At 42.6% G+C, this 13,309-nt stretch overlaps 1 protein-coding gene and 1 long non-coding RNA gene across 3 annotated transcripts; one reads left to right on the top strand and one right to left on the bottom strand.

Moving 5' to 3' along the window:
* The first annotated feature begins 73 nt into the window (after nt 1-73).
* On the top strand, nt 74-11,317 carry LOC127294307 (uncharacterized). Its single transcript, XR_007846530.2, has 3 exons — nt 74-368; nt 10,177-10,274; nt 11,040-11,317. It is a non-coding gene; the product is annotated as an uncharacterized lncRNA (long non-coding RNA).
* Nucleotides 6,659-8,256, bottom strand: LOC127294306 (B3 domain-containing protein Os11g0156000). Of its 2 annotated transcripts, none has more exons than XM_051324091.1 (3): nt 7,539-8,256; nt 7,247-7,439; nt 6,659-7,166 (listed from the first exon to the last, which is right to left on the bottom strand). In XM_051324091.1, coding segments are annotated over exons 1-3 (897 nt in total). In that variant the 5' UTR covers nt 8,242-8,256; the 3' UTR covers nt 6,659-7,165. The 2 variants fall into 2 exon arrangements, with proteins under 2 accessions (XP_051180051.1, XP_051180050.1); XM_051324090.1 differs by having other exon boundaries at nt 6,659-7,148.
* Nucleotides 11,318-13,309: the final 1,992 nt, after the last annotated feature.

Here is a 13,309-nt window from a genome sequence, read left to right as displayed (position 1 = left end):
AATACTGCAATAAGCCACCATAAATAAATAATTAAATACTGGAACCTGGGCAGCCCGAAGGCCCAGACTCAATTGTACAGAAACCCCGAAGCCCAAAGGCCGAAAAAACTAGTACGTACATCTCTTCCACCTCCTCCTCTTCATCTTCCTCCCTCTGTTTTTTTCCCGATCAACTCCCTCCTTCGTATCCTTAACGTCTACCCGGCGCTGTCTACTCCTCCTCCCCATTCCTCGTCGCGCCGCGGCTCTAGCCTCCCGAAGCGCGCGGTGTTTGCATCCCCGAGCGGCTGGTGCTGGTAGTTTCGGCCGAGGCAAGGCATCGCGGTCGTTGTGCACCGGTGCTGCTCGACGGAAAGCCCCACCGAGAGGTATCTGGTTTACCTCGTACTTATCCTATATCTAGCTCTACCGTTTCGATGTGGTGTATTCCAAGCTCAATGCAGTTAGATGTTAGCTTTCGACGTTCATTGTTTGTGTACGGTTGTCTGTTGTGACAATTTAGTAATTAAGCACATATGCAGAAATTTAAGTTGGTTAGTTAGAATTAGAGGTGCCGTAAGGAACTGTACCTGGCTATGGAACGAGGTGATCTGGGCAGGAGTTGCTATAAAAAAAAAGAATCTGTGTGTTTCTGGGCTGTACTGAACTGATGGGTCTTGAAGTTATGTTGTCTAGTCATTATGTATGGGGACATCTTTTTGTACCTCTTGTAGGGATTGTTCTCCAGTAATGCGCCTAAAACAGCAGCAGGTCCTCTTCTAATAACTTTGTTTTCAACATGTAGATCTCATTCTAATAAATAGGAAAACAAAAATACTGTGCGGAAGTATATCTGGCCATGGGCTGGCCCTTTAATCCTGGGCCTGCGCCTAGAATTGTTGGCCCGATGGCCGGGCCTGGGTAGCCTGAAAACACGATTTAACGAGGGGAGGTGCTAACCATCGCTAAGGGGGAACCGTTAATGGGCCTGGCCCATTAGTTCGGTTGTTTCAAAATTTCCCAAATTTGAAATTTCTTTAGATTTGAAATTTCCTCAGAATTGAAATTTTCTCATATTCGAAAATTGCTTAGATTTCAAATTTGCCCAGATTCGAAATTTGCTTAGATTTAAAAATTGCCCAGATTTGAAATTTGCTCAGATTAAAAATTTGCTTACTTTAAACATTTGTTCGAATTTGAAATTTTCTTAACTTTAAAATTTGCTTGACTTTAAAATTTGTTAAAAAAAACAGGAAAAAGAAAAAATCGAAGAAAAATCGAAAGAAAACCGAAACCCAAGAAAAACCAGAAAAAACTTGTCAAAAACCGAAAAACCCGTGGCCTACTGCTCCCTGCCTGTTGATGGGCCGCGGCCCAAACTCACCACCACGCGGGCGATGGTTTGTACTCATCACCCGCGGGTGATGAATAGGATTCCTCTTTAACGAGGCAACCCGAGGCGCGCCTGCCCGACCGGCTTCCGGGCTTTTTTCCCGGGCCTGGGCCTAGTTTTCCTGCCTCGGGCTTTCCTTGGCCCAGCCCAACATATGCCAGGTATATGCGGAAGTGAAACCCTCGTGGAGGCAAATTTCGGTTTGTGTATGTACTGCAGGGACATCCGTTACAGGTTTCCTTAAAAAATGATTATGTGTACCACCTGCGTTCAAACCCCTCTGGATGCAAATTTCGGCCACTGTATATACTGTAGGGGCACCCCTTGCAGTTTTCCTTAAAAGATGATTATGCGTACTACTACTGTGGTTGGTTTTGTTGGTGTATTGGTATTTGGCATTTTTTCGGGAGGAGTTATACAGGGAATTTTATTTTGCTTGCGTCTCTTTTTCTTAAGTCTTAACCTTTTGTGCCTGTTCACAGACTACATAGTACTGTTCAAGGAAGCGGAAAACTTCATTGGTTGAATCGAAAATACGTGGTGGAGCCTGGATTCAATGGAACCTGATTTACTGTACCGTCCCAAAATCCATATTTCCGGACCTCCAAAAATTCAAAATAATTTTTTTGCATGTAGAGGATGCACGTATGTATATGCCTGCCAATTTTTACCCAAATTCGAAAGTATGTAGCTTAGGAAAAAATCACAGGTTTCAGATGAATAGTGATTGGGTAACTATATAACTTAGTGGTCGGGTAAGTTTAATCAGGTTCCGCTGAACCCAGGTTCCAAAAATTCGCTTTATGGTTGAATCACCTTATGCTAAAATGTCGTCGGGCTAGTAGACTTGATGTTGGTGATCTTTGTATGTTAATTTACATGTTGGCATGGATGGGTTTGTAACTGTGTTCATGGTACATGCTGCCATGCCGACACCGTTATATCGCTGCATTATAGGAAGTAAGCAACAGGAGCCAATCTGAGATAGGAAAGTTCCTTAAATTATTACCTTGTTTTTGTCGTGGCATTGCTATGTGCAGAGAGGAGGTCCCTCTTGCCCTCTTGGTTGGGAAAAGCTGTCATTGGTTATCTATTCATCTTGGTCTGGTAACAGATACTCTCACATGCAATATTCTTATCAGTCTGTTAACAGAACGTGACCAGAATGATTGTGCTCGTCATGTTTTTTATCCAATGACTGTCAAAAGAATAGTGTCATGGAATACCATGATTGCTGGGTACTCATAGTGGAGATGTATGCAAGTTATGAAGCTTTTTTCAGAAATGCACCTGAGTGGATTTAGCACCTGAGTGAATTTACCTTTTCAGCGCTCTGCATGTTATGCCAAGATATGCTTCTGTAGATGCAAGCAGTTACATGCCATGGCCCTCAAGCTTTCACTGGACTCCAACAGTTCTGTCAGTACTGTAGTTCATGATGTTTATGCAAAATCTAATAAGATTAAGGATGAGCGATTGATTTGTGAAAAGATGCCACAGAAAACTGCAGTTACATGGAGCTCCTTGCTTGCTGGACAGGTGTATAATGGTCTTTATAGAGCACAAGGGGAAGGAGTACTGTTGGCTGATGTCATTTTTTCTGCTATCCTGAGTACATGCGCAAGTTTAGCATTGTTAATTGAGGGCCAGCGGCTGCATGTAATAATAGCCAGAACAGCAACCGAGCATTTTTCCCACTTGAATCTGACAATGGTGGAAACTATATTTGGCATTCCGATACAGTAAATATGCTGGCAGTTGAAACTGGGAGAAAATTTTGAGGATAGAACACCTAGAATGGCTGATCCATATATTTGGACTGAATTTACCGTGAGATGCCAACATTTGCTCACAGGGCCAGTACACGGTGTGACCTGCATAACACTACTGCTGCATAATGTTTTCATGGCTACAAAAGGAGGAGCCAGGAGCTGCTTAAACACCACACTGAGAGGTTGGCACTGGCCTTTGTTTAATCATCTTACATTCTAGTAGTACCAGTTATAGTAGAATATGGAAAACCTTAGGATCCGTGGAGAATACCATTCTTCATGAGTTCATGAAAGTTGCAACACGTTTTATGGAACTTCTGGTCATTGTCAGAGATATCAGTAGATTTCACCATTTTAAGGATGGTTCATGTTCTTGTGGGGACTTCTGTGGATTGAGAACTGAATCAGGAATAGCAATCATCTTCAAGTGGTGCCCTCATCATGTAGCACATTATTGTCCTGTGGGTAGTGGTTCTGCTGCTTTAAAGATCCATGTCAGGACTTATACTGAGAGATTGGCCATTCAAGTCAATAATGTCATGCTGCTGACCCCATTCGGTGTAATATCAGCAGTATCATCTGAACTGTGCATAGCAAATGGAAGCACAGATGTGGGTCCTTGATCATTTGAACAAACTGAGTGACCTACGCAGCTCTTATCTTGTACAGTAGTTATGTCATACATCATACGAAAATGCTTCTTTGGTATGCAAGATTTATCATGGTACAAATATACGCCTAAAGTTGATTTTTCTTTCCTAGACCCCTGTCGATTTGAGTGTCTCAGAAAGCTGCAAATAATGGGCACTGTTGTATATTAGTGTGCTGCAGTAGATAGCTGCACTGATTGACATACATCTTGGTTAGCTCTGATTTCATCATTCTCATCATTGTCTCCACTCCAAAATCACGATCTCTTGAAAGTGGTATGTCCCATTCTCTCCTTGGTGGTTCTCTCATGTGTTCTGCGTAACACTTGTTTCATTTTTCATACTCTTTCATTTTGTTGCATTGAACATCATTGTTATTGCCTTATTGGAAAATCGTTGCATTACTACAAACCTATTTGTGTATGTTTTAATCCTTTTATAACTTTTTTCATTCAAGAAAAATCAATATATAACTTACTTTTGTGATCCATCTCTTCTGATACATTTGGAAACCAGATTGCCTGAAGCTCTAGTAATGTGCTTGGACATTATGCAAAATTTATTTGCCAATAATGTTTTCTTTGTCTACAGTCTTGGGTTGGCATCAACATGCTAAAGGACAAGAATATTGAATATTCTAGAAATAATGCCTTACACTTTTTGAGCTCCCATTTTCATTATATGATGGCATGTAGCTGCTTCCTCATCACAGACACATGTTTCTTTTGTTTGTGACAAAACTGATTCCTAAATTTTGATACTGTGTTTTTCTTCCTGTGGCAACTCTCGTCACTTGCATTGCTCAAAAGTATATATATCAAACTAATTTCTTTGTTGAGGCATATCTGACAACAATCCCGAGACCTACTCATTCTCTCGGTACCACAAGAAGACATGGGAGAAAATCTCAATACAGTTAGATGTTTGTCCATATGTTATCATTAACAGCTTAAATATATGTGTAGTTTCCACACCATAGATTCATAGTACAACCAGAAATGTCTTATGCCCTTAGACTCCTCCAGTGGCCCAGCATCTCTATGTCCTGAGCATGTTTTCTCAAGGAAAGTACTGTTTCTGTACAAAAGCTGGCATCTAAAACCACTAGCAGGGACTGAGGAAAACGGCAAACAATGCATATAACTACAGTAAGAGATGAACATTCATCAGGCCAGCGCGTTTCTTGTGGACCATGCTTATTCATGAGCCCCATGAAGGCAGTGACTTATTTGGAAAGCAACGAGATCCAATGGCTGATGCCTGATGGGTGTATCATGGCCAGCATATAGTAGGTCCAGTTTGTGGGTCGATCGGGCCTCTGGTACCCCATTTGCCTGGGGTGGGTGGCCATTCACTCGTCTGATGCATTCTCATGGCATTGTCATATGTGTTCATGTTTTACCTTGATGTTTCTTTGGTAGTCCTGTATTTTGTTGTGTCCCAGGCAGTGACTTTTCGCTATAATGCTACTCAGTAGGGTATAATATATTGATAGGTTTGGTCCCAGATTAAAAACTGTAAATTTACCAGCAAGTCTTTACGTGAATGATGTGATTAGTTTGTACTTTGCGGATCCACCTTTGATAATCCCTTCTTCTTGGTATGTGTTACAACTTACAACGTCTGCTTTATCATAATTGCACCACATGCTCATTTGTGCTAGTGCTAAGATAAATTACATTTGGTGTTCAAGTGTTAATTATGTAACCCTAGGATAAGTTTCACATTTTTGGAATTAGGGAAGGCTTAGCCTCCTGCACTGCACATGGCTCGTGTTCTAGCAGTAGACAGGAAATCTCATTGTTGATACAGTCGTAGCCTGCTAGTTTAATCGTCATTATCACAGTTGATGATGCAAGTCTCATTAAGATGAACCTGCAGCCTGCATATTCATTATTTAATCCCCTAATCAGTCGAATGATATAGTACCTTGTTTAATAGCTTGTCTCAGTATTCTCCACTAAGTACATCCATGTAGCAAGACCTACTTCTCAGGCAACTTGCACCTGCAATCTTTAGTCTTTACAACAAGTGCTTGCACCAGTTTGGGTTACCTAGGTGTTAGGCTTTTAATCTAGATTCTCCGGGCACTTTATTTTAGCTTCGGCGTGTTTCACAAGCTGACAGCTCGGTTAATCTTTTAGAGGTAGCTACGGCTTGCCCTCTGTTAAGACCTAAGAGCAGGTATTCGAAGTCAGTTTAGCTTAGGTCATGCATTTCCAGGCATCTACTTTGAAACATTGACTGGCCAGAATAATAACATGTTGTTTGCCTCATGCTAGTTTTTTTTTTTTACATAGGCAACAAAAGCAGGAGACATAACTTATTTTTCTTTTGCTACATGTTTGTGAGGAATCTTGCTGGTTATTGGAGTTTAGCGGCCTTTTGTGTCTGGACTTGGCGTCTCTTAGACCATTAACTTAGCCGGCCTTTTCTTAGTATCCTATTAGGGAGAGCTAAGCCCACTTGTGCATTCACCTTTTGTTAAACTTTTCCTTTCGGGGGGAACAAAAAGGTAGAGACCAACAACTTAACTAAATATTAAGACATGAAAATCTCCAGATGTTGGTATCATTTACGCCACATCAGTTCTTTATGTTGGGCATTGGCTTTATTAGAGTGGCAATGTTTTCATGTATTCCGCATGAATTAGTTGATCTCAATCCCTTTTCCTAACAGGGATTAATGTCTTGAAGGAAACATAGTGATTATAGCCACTATTTAAAGTAAGGGAATGCATTGCGCATGCACACCCCTGCTGGTTGTAGGTGAAAGTGAAAGCATTGAACCTATTGATTGCAAAAGTGAAAGCATCTACACTAGCAATTGATTGCATGAACTGTACAACAGTAGAACAGAGGGGAGATTGGGAGAGAACAAAATCTCCATGGGAATGTTACTTTGTTTCTTGAGGAGGCAGGAGAGGATACATCAGCTTCGGAGCTTCTTCTTGGACCCACTCAAGCACTCACTCACTCAGACATGACACATACATACACAAGTCTGTCTGTCTAGCTCTCTCTCTCCATCTCTCTTTAACTTGATGTTTCCTGAAACCTCTCCGCACCCAACCGTGCTGCCAGGGTTCCGTACAGAAAATAGGGTTTCTGGAAGACAAAAAGTGAAGAAAAAACAGACAAAGGGCTTCCTGGTGATCGATGGATGGGTGGATGGAAGATTGACGGGGGAACATGGGATCTCCCCACTTCCTTCCTTTCCCTTCCACGGGTCAATTCAAACATGTCACTTGGTGCAGAGCAGCAGTAGTAGGCTGGTGGTGGTGGTGGTAGTAACTTGTTCCACCGTGCAACGCATGGCCTCAGATCTGCTCGTCATCCTATTCATGAACTGCCCCTGTCAATATATTAAGTTCTTGATTGGTCAATTGTCAGATTTATATGTGGCTGCTTTTCGTGATCAATCATTTAACTTAATGATGTTTCGGGACTGACCAGTTGCTGGGCACTGGAGACACGGTGGCGTAGGGATTCTGGTGCACGTAGCCGTACATCGCTGGTGCTGCCATCTCGGTGTCTGCCTCTGGCTCTGGCCCGCAGTCGAGGTTCACGCCGAACAGCCTGAGCCTCCTCGTCGGTGCCGAGGCTGCACTACAGCTCCTGGTGTCTGCGTCCCACTGGGATTCTCCTGCGATTGTTCACCAGAAACGATGTTAGTTAAGCCAGAGAGGTATGAAATGGTATTGCATCTTGCTTTGTTCTTCAGTTCATGCATTCTTAATCTTACCGGCATGATGCATGTCGCTGTGATCATGCTCCGCTGAACGACGGTAGGCATGGGAGTTGGCTGGGCTTGTAGGGTACGAGCTGGATGTGCTGTAGCACATTGGACTCCATGGCTGCTGCTGCTCCCTGGTGTTCTGTCCAGACGCAGGCACGACACGCACAGCGGGAGGTGGTGCCACTGCCGTTGGTGCACCAACGTCGCCGCGGCGCCTGCAGCCGATGAACAGACGGTCGCCGGTGCCGAGGCCGCGCACCCTCTCGAAGTGCACAACGTCCCCGGCGTCCAGCTGCTTCTCCTTGACGTACCGGCTCCAGCCCTTGGTGAGCACGTAGCTCTGGCTGCTCGTCCAGTACGAGTACCGGAACCGCCATGGCTTGCCAGCCTCGTCGTCGAAGGACAGGAGCAGGCCCTTCTCACCGGAGTCGCCACCAAGAGGGAAGCACCTCTCGGCATGTTGCTTGGGGATCACCAGCCTGTTGAGCTTGCCCACATCGCTGGGCGTCAGGGTCTTCTCAAACAGGTGCTCCTTCTCGTAGTGGTACTGCTGGTAGTGCAGGTTCGCGTACATGGCTACCCCCCATGGCCATGCATTGGGGTGCTCCTGGGAGATATGATTCATGGCCATACTACTGGGAGGAAAACGTGTTAGGTTCTTCCTGTATGTGGTGATGGTGTGTGGTGTAGAGAACCATGCAGATGTCATGGGCAGGCATTTATAGCCTACCAAGGGGAGCTTTGGGGGGTGCCCATGTGATGAATTAATATTTTCTCTGGTACATGAGGGCACAGCTCAGTGCATTCGATCTTGGACTGGGAGAGCATAGTATTTTTTAAACCTAGGTAGACAGGAAGAATCAAAGTGAAGGGCTTCAAAGTTGCTGAGGTTAGAATATCTATTTGGTTGGTTTCAGTGTGTAGCTGCTGCTGATGGTGAGGTTAGAATATGTAGTTTCAGCGTCTAGCTAGCTGCCGATGAGGAATGATCAGGTGATGGTGCTTCAAAGTTGGTGCCTGGCCATTGTGGCCTAATCACAGCCATCCAAGAGGTGGAGTAGAATAGAGTAGGCCCTACCACTGCTTCCATGTGCCTTGGTGGTTGGAGGCTCTATGTGTGAGTAACCACTGTCATTAGCTCAACCATTGTAAGGTCCCGTTTTTGGGACTAAGGAATATATTCCTTTTTCCGCAGGAAATAAATTGTTTCCTGCGAGAATCCTGGGTTGCAAACAGGGCCTTAACCTGGCTTTGGCAGTCTATTGCCAATAAGAGTCCATTTACTGTGCATTTTGAACTGTCCATTTACTGTACCCAGTCAGCGGAGGGATCATTTAGACAATGGAGGTTGTAACCTCAGCCTCTGCATCGATCGTATGGATGGATTAGCTGGAAGAGATGGGTTGATAAATTTTGCAGCAATTTATAGTTTGCACTTGTGGTCCGCTTGGAATAGCTGGTAGACAATTACTTGTTCAGGTCAGGGTACTGCCTGGTCTCGCCTGATGTGACATTTGAGGGAGTATGGACCGTGCGATTTAATTATCGTGCGCTATCATGTAGTACTAGCACCAGCCATATTTTTTGATCTCAGATTCAACACAATCAAGTTTTTTGCCAGGTCTGTCTAATTGAATGCGTGGCTGACAACCTAACAGGGCAGGACTTGCAAGCAACGAGCTGGTTTTGGCTGGATTCTTGAATTTGACTGTAAGGTAGTAGTATTATTTTCATTTGGTGCAAGACAACTTGTGTCATGAGTAAACTAACCGAGTTCATGGCTGGGAAAGCAGGGAGAAATGTACAATTGATTTGGGATTGAGAGACCAATTATTGTCTTGAATGGTCATAAGCTATAAGCAGCTTACAAGGTTGACATGACTATATGCTCTGAACTCCTCAAGCTCTATTTCTAACAATTCAGTCTACGTGACTGATATAATCTGCTAACCCACACCATAAAAAACTAGATCTGCGGCCCTGGTACGTGCTGTCATACCGGTTTATGCGCTACAGTACCTCTACGGGTCCATGAGGCCATGACAACCTGCCTCTCTTGAGGGTACAGAGGAGGGGATTTGCGTGGGTGAATTGATTTAATTTCTTGCGTTGCATGACCTTTGCAGATTAGTGGCTCTCTTATATATCTTATTAAGCATTGGGCATTTGGGGAACACCTATCTTTGCTGAAGAATAGGAATCACAGGACAATTGGTGAACTGTTTTTTTATAGATTTATAATGGCAGATCTGTATCAGATTCCGTAAAATATCAGGGACAAAATCAGCGATGTCGCTTTGCTTGCTTCTTTGGAGACAGGTATTCCATCACATGGTTTGGGGGAAGCCGTTATGGCTAGATACATTGTGTGCTGACTAATGTATACATGCTTATGTTAAGTATTATGCAGTTTGTCAAACTTTAGAGGAACCGAGGAGGTCATTTTTATGTTAGGAGGTACTGTCGAGAATCTAATCATCACAACGATTTTAACGGATCTAAATAAATCATCCTCCCATTCATTTCATTATCTTTCCTTGTGCCCCTGCTTATTGCTAATCCTGTACCAGAATAATGGCAATATGTATGTATGTGATGATAATCTCACGTGGCCTTGTCATTGCCTGTTCTGCTTTCTATTCAGTGTTCATGGTGCTTCAAGTTCCCAAACGCCAGGATGAAGACTGGACCTGCACCGAGACCATGCACACCCTCTCTAGTTTCCAACAAATCGTGAATCAGGTGATAAGATTTTTGTCCCCAGTTACCCCTGAAAAATTAGATATTCTGTTGTTTTGTATGTGCATGCACACTGAATATGCAATAAAGAAAATGGAGGCTCGACAGCTAAATGTATTGCAAAAGAGTATCTATACTTAATTGCGTAGGTAGACCTGGTTAAACTTCAACTCCTATGTTTAGCATCTCTTGGAGTATGAAACATGCACACTTCAATCTGTTCAATTAAGTTCTGTGTCTTTCTTGTCAATACAATCGGAGAAGGCTACTCGATTGCAGCTCTAGGTTATATGATGGCCCCTTTTGTAGAAGTTGGATAGGGACTTACTTTATTTTCAGAAAATGGGCAATACATGTCAAGTGGAATGGTAGTATTTTTTTTTTTTTTGAGTCAAGTTATGTTTTCCAAATTTCCAGAATAACAAGTTGGGTATGCAGCAACTTAAACATAGACGTTTAATTTTCATATTGCCAATTGCATGTCTAGACTTTGGTCAAGGATCATCAGGAAAGAAACAATGCATTACCTGCAAGTTGCAACTTAACTTTATCGTGTACTTTTACAAAGAGAGGCACCAAGTACTAGATGGTAACTACAATATTGACACTCATTCGCTACATTGGCATAGTGCATGCACTTGTTGTGAATTTTGACCAAGTGTATGATATTTAAACATGACCATGAGTAGGGACTAGGGAGCCACGCTGCAGGTCCTTTTTTCTTAACTCAATCATGCAGCTCACCTGCCCAATCTTTTGATAATGCAGGTTTGGTTTTTTCCATGCACATGAATGAGTTGGTATCCTATGGAATTGAATACAAGATAACTCAAGATAAGGGGGACACATGCTAATGCTCCTAGTTTAGTTATCCTTGTGGTCGCAACTCCTTTCCTTGAGGCCATGCATGTTTTGCCAAGTTCATGCAGATGTAGGACTAATGGCCATGAGTGCAGCATGTTACTCTCCTCTATGCACAAAAATATACATGCCACCATGTGAAGTGTTCAATTAAGCATTACTAGTCTTGGACCTTTAATATTACAAAAGCAAAAGTATCTAGATAACTTTATGGAAATTATAATGCTTGTAACTAGGCTTTTGGGAAAGTAAGTTTTACAGAAAAAAAAAACAGCACCGTCGTTGTTTGATGACATATTAGTACAAAATTAATGGTAGAAATCACTTCTTCGAGATTGAGCTATGCCTAGAAGACCTGAAGCTCCTAATCTGATTTGTACATCATTATGATGGTATTAGCTTAAGACCCATGAACAGGCCCTGCCCATGAACCTATGGTCCTTGCATCTATGAATATGGTGACAGACAAGGCTTCTGTTTAAAGCAAACGTCTATTTAGATTGGAAACTTATTTCAAGATTCCACAACATAATTTACACGATTTGGCCGTTTTTTTTTTCTGGAAAAAGAAACCCAGTGATAGGGTCGTCCATGATTCAGTTGAGCTCATTTTGTCATGGATCATCCTGTATTTTTTTGGAGAAAAAAAGAAATCGACGTTGAACTTTCTTTTTGAGCTTATACTGAATTATGTTTATGCCTTGGTTTTTAAGCAATGTCTATTTATATGGGAAACTCACTCAAGATTCCACAGCATAATTTTCACGATTTGGCCGCTTCTGGAGAAAAAAACCCCAGTGATAGGATCTTCCATAATTCAATCTAGCTCATTTTGCCATGTATCTTCGTGTGTTTCTGGAGAGAGAATAAGAAATCGATTTTGAACTTTCTTTTTCGAGCCTATACTATTTTGCAAGATCTGAGCATTTGTGTGCTGGGACCATGGCGTGCACAGCTACCATTCTGCATTCATTGTCGTGTGTGTGAGCTAGGCTGCCTAAATTTCTGTACCAAGAAGTGCTGCAAGTGTGTGCAGCTGAATTTGCCTCCCCTGGCCCCTGCGATGCGATCTTTTGAGCAGATCTTTTTGGTGCCGTGGGGACGCGCAAAGATGAGGTCCAGACGATCTAAACCGGACTGACTTGTTTTTTTACTGGCGCACTGAAGACTGACGTGATTGAGAAGGTGAGAAAGAAATTGGTATGTTTTCAGATGCCTTTGCATACCCCTTGCAGAGCCTGCATGCTGTCATGCTAGCGACTAGCGAGTAGCTAGTACGTACGGGAGACAGTGGCAGACGCAAGAATGCGAGGAAGAGGTTTTCTTTCTGAGGAAGGACAACATACGCCGTATACACAATTAGGCTTATATTTATAATTTTATTGAAAAAGATGTCGATCTAAAGGCATCAAGAAATAATTTTATTGAGTGAACACATCGACTTACAAAAATATATAGCCAAAAAGAGAAGTCCCCAAGGTAAAGATTGTAAGTGTGATCCTGTCTAAATCTCACCTATAGTTCCTTTTTAACTTTTCTTGTGCAAATTTTGTCGCCCATGCCATATTCATAGTCATCTTCTCCCTGGATCATCTACCACAATACAATCGGAAAGCGGAAATACACAATGGAACCTAGGTTCATTGGAACCTGCTGTACTATAGCGGTAAAAAAAATTCATATTTCTAGAGCTTCAAAAATTCTAAACAATTTTTTTTCATGTAGAGGATGCAGGTATGTATGTGCATGACATTTTTTATACCGAAATTGAAACGTATGTAGCTTGGAGAACAATGACAAGTTTCAAATGAATAGTATGAAGGAAACTCCCTCCTCCCCGAGATTTCTGTAACTTAGTGGTTCACAACCATGTAACTTAGTCCCGAACAAAGTTTAATCGGGTTCAGGAGTATCCATGTTCAGAAAAATCGCTTTAGATCGGTAAGGACCAATCCATTGGTAGGACGGCATGAGACGAAAAACGAGTGCTAAGTGCTCGAAGACCTCTCTACCAGCAAGCATCCATGCTACCGCTTGTTGAACACATTGGCACATTATTACCATCGGGGCTAGCCTCGATTCGTAGATCGCTCATTTCTCAAGCACACACCCTAAAATAGAATGTGTTTGCACTGATGATAACCATCTCCTCCTAGATAGTTCATGGCCGGTTCACT

The sequence above is a fragment of the Lolium perenne genome, chromosome 4 (genome assembly GCF_019359855.2).
Source record: "Lolium perenne isolate Kyuss_39 chromosome 4, Kyuss_2.0, whole genome shotgun sequence".
Lineage (NCBI taxonomy): Eukaryota > Viridiplantae > Streptophyta > Magnoliopsida > Poales > Poaceae > Lolium > Lolium perenne.
The sequence above is the reverse complement of the archived record's forward strand: the minus strand, read 5'-3'. Positions and strand labels throughout refer to the sequence as shown.